At 41.2% G+C, this 7561-nt stretch overlaps 1 protein-coding gene across 1 annotated transcript in view; it reads right to left on the bottom strand.

Moving 5' to 3' along the window:
• MTNR1A (melatonin receptor 1A) overlaps positions 1-1563 on the bottom strand; it is a 39964-nt gene extending 38401 nt beyond the window's left edge. The window contains exon 1 of the mRNA XM_044680285.1: positions 1311-1563. Coding sequence (XP_044536220.1) covers positions 1311-1563 — 253 coding nt within the window. The remainder of the gene's footprint in view (positions 1-1310) is intronic.
• Positions 1564-7561: the final 5998 nt, after the last annotated feature.

Below are 7561 nucleotides of genomic sequence, written 5' to 3' on the forward strand. Positions count from 1 at the left end.
ATTGTCTCATAGGTGGAAGATTGGTAAGGATGGGCAATGGGGGTCAAGTGACTTGCCCAGGGTCACACAGCTGGGAAGTGGCTGAGGCTGGGTTTGAACCTAGGACCTCCTGTCTCTAGGCCCAACTTTCACTCCACTGAGCTACCCAGCTGCCCCATAGCTATGATATTTTAAGTGAAGCATTTAAAGAATTTTCATAGTTCGTTCATTTATCCATTGATTTCTTATTTAACAAAAATTTGTTAAGTCCTGGGAGAAGTCACAGAAATAAATAAGACAGAATTCCTGACCCCTGTGGCTTCTTCTACCCATATATTGCATTTTCTCTTGTATAAATAATTAATATTTGTAAATATTACTTTATATTTCAAGCCAAATGACTAAAATACACAACTCAAAGTGTGGAAATAGTTTAGAGCAAGAATTCTTAACTCCAGATCCATAAACATCTAAAAAAAATTTTGATAACCAACATAATAGGTTTATTTTGCAACAATGTGACTTTTATCCATTTAAAAACATTATTCTGTGAACATATCCAGACTGCCACAGGTGTCCATCTCTCTCTCTCTCTCTCTCTTTCTCTCTCTCTCTCTCTCTCTCTCTCTCTCTCTCTCTCTCTCTCTCTCTCTCTCTCTCTCTCTCTCTCTCTCACACACACACACACACACACACACACACAGAGGTAAGGTTAAAAATTCCTGGTGTAGACTAAGCTGATCTTACTTCAAGATACCCCTACCAGTTTAATGAACTACACAACACTATTGCTTTATTTAAAGGGAAATTTTTTTTGTGTGTGTTCTGAAGACTATATATTGCTTGCAAAAGAACACTTAGAGTTGTACACCATAAAGGAAAGATTACTACTGAAATCTATGAACTCTATGGAAAGCCTTCAGGCAAAGTAAATAAAATAAACTAGATAGGTAGATAGACAAACAGACAGACAGACAGACAGACAGACAGACAGATGGAGAGAGAGAGAGAGGGGGGGGGGGGTAGACAGACAGACAGACAGACAGAGGAACAGACCGACCAATCGACCAAAGGAGTGGGTCTGTAAAATTTTATCTGGACCAAAAGAAGTTGGGGTGGGGGTTGGGAAGAAAATCCACTGAGAGCAGTTTGTTTAGTTCATTACCAAGAAAGCGTGTAGAGTGAAAGAAATTCTAGGGCTGGGACAGGAAGACTTTTAGGAGCTCTTCTCCTGTATCATTCCCTTCCTCTTTCACCTTTACTTCTTTCCACCCACTTTTTCTGAGTTTTATGTTTCCGTTCCCCACATGGTTCCCAAGAGTTATTTTTACCTGCATTCCTCAGCTTTTTGTTCCGATACACAGAAAGGATGACCAGGATGTTGCCCAAGACGTCTACTACAATAGTAAAGATGAGAACGGAGGCAAGAGTAAAAGGAACCCATGCGGACCGTTTTAAGGCTCTCTCCGCCTGGCTGGGATCCTGCCAGGTGTAGTTGAGTAGCCTGCTGCTGTTCTCCATCATTTTGTTTTCCTGGGATAGAACTACAGAGTCTTGCTCTGCCTCAAGTTCCTGCATCTCCATCGCTCTCTGGGCGTAGAATCTCCTCGAACAACTTCCAGAGTCACTCGGGTTTTTCCTAGTCCTCCACTCTCAGCAAATACACAACACAGAATAGGAATGGGGATGGAGATGGATCGCTTGTTGCACTGTAGCCTAGAACTGAGCAGAAACTAATGCTGAGCAGCCTCTGGGGTCCCTTTTTCTTTCTCCCTTAAAAGCTTAAGTTGCACTGCCTCTGAAGTCCCTTTCTCCTCTCCGAGGTCCCTCCTCCTCTTTTAAGACTAAGAATGCACCCCTTCTCTCTCGGAGTCTCATTCCTCCTCCTTGAGGGCTTAAGTTGAATCGCTTCTGGGATCCCCCTTCTCCTTGGGGATCTCTCTCATCTGTCTGCTTAAGAGAAGTTGCGCCCGCCCCTGGGGTTCTCTTTCTTGTCCCCTAAGTCTCCCTCTTCCCCCTCTGAGGCTTAAGATGCCCCTCTTCTGATGCTCGGGGTTCTCCTGCTCCTGCTTGGAAGCTGAAGCTGCACTCCACCCCACCCCCGGGGTACCCCTGTTCTTCTCCAAGTCTCCTGGCTGTTTCAGCCTTTCAGCTTTAGGCAAGTTCTCCCAGAGTGCCCAACTACCCGAGTCAATCTCTTTATAGTCTTCGTCGCTGTCTCCTAGCCCCCCATTGCTCCAGGTGACATCTAGTGTTAATAATCTGGTCCTAACGCTTCAGGGAAACTGGGGACTAATCTCGGGCGCTGTGTACCGGCAGCGCCTCATAGCGGCGATCTAGAGCCTAGCTTCTCATTCACGCCAAGAGAAAACTGGGAGAAGGGCTTGGAAATTTATTAGAGCGCTCCTTTTAAACACCATTGTTTTTTCATCCTACTTGTTCCAGGGCATTCTTGCAGGGCCTCAGTTCAAAACCTTCCTCTTCCTACTTAGATGATGTTAGGCAAATGGTTTCACCTCCATGGGCATCTCTCTCTCTCTCTCTCCTCTCTCTCCTTCCTCTCTCTCTCTGGCTCTCAGTCTCTGTCTCTGTCTCTGTCTCTGTCTCTGTCTCTGTCTCTGTCTCTCTCTCTCTGTCTCTCTCTCTCTGTCTCTCTCTCTCTCTCTCTCTCTCTCTCTGTCTGTCTGTCCGTCTGTCTGTCACTCTCCTCCTCCTCCTCCTTCTCTTCGTCCTCCTCTTCCTCCTCTACTCCTCCTCCTTCTTCCTCTCTCTCTCTCTCTCTCTCTCTCTCTGCCCCCCCACACACATATACCCACTACAAAAATGAGAAGAATGGGTTGAATGACCATTAGAGGTGAGGCTCCTAGATCTGATCCTATGTGTTCCTATATCTCCCTTTACCTATGACATAAATTCTATATTGCAATCTTAGAGATTACACATGGAGGGGAAGAGATTCTATAAAAGATTTTTCTTGCTACTTTCTTAAGTGGTGCAAAGGAACTCTAGACCTGGAGTCCAAGTAGACCTGAATTTAAATGTAACCTCTGACTTTTACTAACTGTGTGACTCTGGGCAAGTTACATAACCCTTCTTGCCTCCAATTTCTTAATCTGTAAAATGGGATACTAATCATATCTTCCTCCCAGGGTTGTTATGAGGATCAAATGATATAATATTTGTAAGTACTTTGCCAACCTTAAAGGGTTATATTGCTGTTGTAATAATTATAATGACTAGCATTTAAATTTTGGCTATTACTAATAATAATGGATAGCACTTAAATTTTGGCTAGCATTTTAATAATAATAATAGCCAGCAAAGTGCTTTACAATTAGTATTTCATTTTATCTTCACAGGCCTCCTGGGGAGTAGGTTCTCTTTTTAACCTCCATTTCAAAAATCAGAGAACTAAGGCAGGGAAAGGCTGAATGACTCTTTCAGGGTCAATCAGCTAGCCAAACTAAGTGGCACAGTAGATAAAAGATTTGAATCATGAAGTTGTAAGTTCAAATCTGGCCTCACACTATTACTAGTGGTATAATCACTGAGCTTCAGTTTCCAAAACTGTGAAATAGGGATAATAATAATAGCACCTACTTCCTAGAGTTGTTTTGAGGGTCAAATGAGAATATTCATAAAGTTCCCAGCACAAAGTAGGCACTATATATCTGCTAGCAATTAGGAGAATTAGCAATGTGTGTGAGCCAGGATTTGAATGTGGGTCTTCTTGACTCCAGATCCAGTGCTCTATCCACTGGGCCATCTAGCTACCTACTTTAAAAACATGTCTATGAACACACACAGACATAATGTTAAACTATATATTTGACTGACCTTATGGATAGACTGATGGACTTGGAGCCTGCATTCTATTAAGTTGGTAATGCTATCAAATTCAAATAGAAACAGAGCCTCTTATTCATAATTAAGTATCCCTAGAGGCTGTATATTGACTTAGTTCTAAATTTTAATATTTTCCCTTTTATTGTGCTTTTAATTGATCTTCAGAAATATTTCCCAAAGACATTTTATTCTGGTTTGGCTGCACTTGGGAGTATTGTGGGAAGAATGTAGCCCTGGGTCCTTACATTTGACACCTGTGATCTATCTCACTTACTTCGCAGATTCCTGGTGCATATTAAATGAAATAACGTACATATGCAGTGCTTTGCAAGCCTTAAAGTCCCATGCAAGTTAGTTATTATTTTCATTCCTGTATCTGTGAAAGCTGAAAAGGTTTTCATTTGTTTCTATGAGGGAGAGGGAACAAAACCAAACATGGAATACGCCTCTCTCCTGAGATCTTAAAAACAGAATTCGAATGAACTTTCTAAAAAATTGCTTTCAAATAGGGTTTGCTAAGTAACCTGCCGCCTTTAACACTGAGTTCAAACTCATGCTCCATACTAGGATTCAGAAAGATAACACAACAGAGGACAGGCAAAATGGCTCTATTTCCTGTGACCCTTCCTGCTTTCTCAGCAGTTGGGTCTCAGCTTTTGGAAACACAAACCACTGGGACTGCCTGTAGCAGCCACAGCAATGGAATAGGGAGAAAGAGGAAGACAAAGGGCAAAGGGGAAGGGTTCTCTGATCCTTAGATCTTGGCTCTTTGGCCACCTTTTATGCTCTGTGTTAGTTTACCTATGGAAGTAAACACTGATCTTGAGATAGATGGTCTAGACTTGTAGTTGACCTTGTGAGTCCAAGATGTCAGGGGACCTTGAGTCCTCTGCTGCTGCTGCTGCTGCTGATGCTGATGATTTTATTTCAAGAGTCTCTAACAACAACTCCAGCACATTTTTTTTATGATAACAATCAGCCAGGGGAGCCACAAACCCTAGGACGGCTTGCCAAAGAAGTATGAACCTGGACCAGTTATTTGTTCAGAGAGGAGCTGAAGTGAAATGTAACAATGCCCATTTAGGGGGGCAGCTGGGTGGCTCAGTGAATTAAGAATCAGGCCCTGAGATGGGAGGTCCTGGATTCAAATCTAACTTCAGATATTAGCCTGGGCAAGTCATTACACCCCCATTGCCCAACCTTTACTTCTCTTCTGCCTTGGAGCCAATACAAAGTATGGATTCTAAAATGGAAGGTAAGGGTTTAAAAACAAACAAAAAACAAGAGTCATTTAACAATCCTCTAAACTGCTTCATATTCTGATATCTCAATCTCAACCACCCCCCCAAAGTATAATAGTAGTTCAAAATCACAGCATTCTTTTGCCGTAAAGTATTGCTTTTGCATGTAGAGAATAAACAGTCAGTTCATGTCATGTGTCATGTATTCAGTACCCTCCCTTTAGGAAGAACCTAGACAAAAGTCAAATCTAAACTGCATCATTTTCCCCGGGGGCAGCAGAACGGGAATATAGAGAGAAAAGGATCTAAATCTCATGAGTGGCCAGGCTTTTTGGATACTGAAAGTGCTTGGCATGTATGTGAGGGTCCACAGCTAAGAAGAAGCCATCCCTTCTAGGTCTAGCAGGGATATTTTTAAACCGTTAGAAAACAAACAAACAAATAAGAGAAGGGAATAAGCGCAGATTAAGCACCTACTATATGCCAAGCTTTATGCTAAGTGTTCTACAAATATTGTATTATTTGATCCTCATAGCAACCTGTGAGGTGATATCATCACCATTTTACAATTGAGGAAACTGAGATAGGTTAAACAGGTTAAGTACATTGCCCAGAGTCACCCAGCTAATAATGTCTGAGGCTGGATTTAAACTCAAGTCTTCCTGACATACATACATACATACATCAATACACACACACACACACACACACTCACCTTTTGCTATCTTTTTTTCCTCTAAACAAAATCAGTTTTTCGAGTGAATTTAAGTATGTAGAATATTGGACTTGACAAGAGGAAAGCCTGCTTTCAGTCTACCTCCAATAAGTTAAATTATTAGTACCTGCCATCTTTGACAAGCACAGATGTCTATTATAGACATGAAACATGAAAAGGTAAATAAGATACAGAGGGGAAAGAAAGAAAACTTATAATTTTAAAATTTGCCTTTTTAAGGGCCTCAGTGAGATCTAATTACCTCCGGGAACTGATGCAGAGCAAAAGGAGCAGAGCCAGAAGAACATTGTACACAGAGACTGATATACTGTGGTAAAATTGAATGTAATGGACCTCTGTACCAGCAGCAATACAATGACCCAGGACAGCTCTGAGGGATTTATGGTAAAGATGCTACCCACATTCAGAGGAAGGACTGCAGGAGAGGAAACATACAAGAAAAACAACTGCTTGAACGCATGGGTCGGGATGGACATGATTGAGGATGTGGACTCGAAACTACCACACCAATGCAACTACCAACAATTTGGAAACTGGTCTTGATCAAGGACACATGACAAAACTCGTGGAAATGTGCATTGGCCATGGGTGGGGGGAGTGCTAGGGGTGAAGGGGAAAGTAGGAGCATGAATCATGTAACCATGTTAAAAATGAATATTAATAAATGTTTTAAAAAAAAGAATTATTTGCCATTTTCTTCTCAATTTTACAGATGAGGAAACTGACACAAACAGGATTGGGTGACTTCCCCAGGATCACACAGCTAGTAAGAGTCTAAGGCTGGATTTTAATTCAGATCTTCCTAACTCACTTCTTTTTACCAACTTCCCCAACAATAATTACAAACTATATATCTTGCATTTGTATGCTGCTCAAACTTGGGCTTCCCAGAATCCCTCCTCAAGCATTGTACAGAGTTCTTTCTTTCTTCTTTTTCCCCTATATTCAGTACCAACACTGGCATGACAGAACCATGTGCAAATCTAATATTTTTCAGCCATAACTCCTAATCCTGATACTTAGATACCACGATCCACTTATTCCTGCATCCTAATTTTTAGTTCTAATTCCTGAGACTGGAGGAGAATGTAAATTATTTTGCCTAAGCATTTGAGTCCTCAAGATAAATTCTTACACATGTTAAGTAGAAAACCTAGTCCCAAAGCAAACCTCAGCATAGATGGATGCTTTGCTCTGTTATGAGGAGAGTACTTAAAGTAACAATTCAAAGGGTTTACACTGTGGGAAGGTGATAAGGACACAGATCCTTCTCAGACAAGATGGGACCAGAAGTCAATAATTCCATCAGTATTAGTCATTTACTCTCTAGTCTAACAAAACTCCAGGCCTTGTAGATTCAGAATTGAGATTGAAATTAAGTTTGGATAGAAACACTAGAATAATCTCTACCTATTATAAATTATATGCATAGTGCACTACCGTATGGATGCTATATGGTTCCCTTAAAGCTCAACACAGAATCTGGCACATAGTATTTACTTCATAAGTGAAATGGAATAAGCATTTAAGTACCTGTTGTGTACCCAGCTTTACAGATATTAACTCATTTGAACCTCACAACAATGCTGGGAGGCAGATGCTATTATTAATCTGATTTTACAGTTGAGGAAACTGAGGTAGAAAGAGGTTAAATGAATTACTTCAAGGTCACGCAGCTAGTGGGTATCTGAGGCTAATTTGAATTCAGATCTTCTTGACTGACTTGATTACCTTGATGAACCTCTAAGAAAGGAGGAGA

Source organism: Gracilinanus agilis, chromosome 6 (assembly GCF_016433145.1).
Source record: "Gracilinanus agilis isolate LMUSP501 chromosome 6, AgileGrace, whole genome shotgun sequence".
Classification (NCBI taxonomy): domain Eukaryota; kingdom Metazoa; phylum Chordata; class Mammalia; order Didelphimorphia; family Didelphidae; genus Gracilinanus; species Gracilinanus agilis.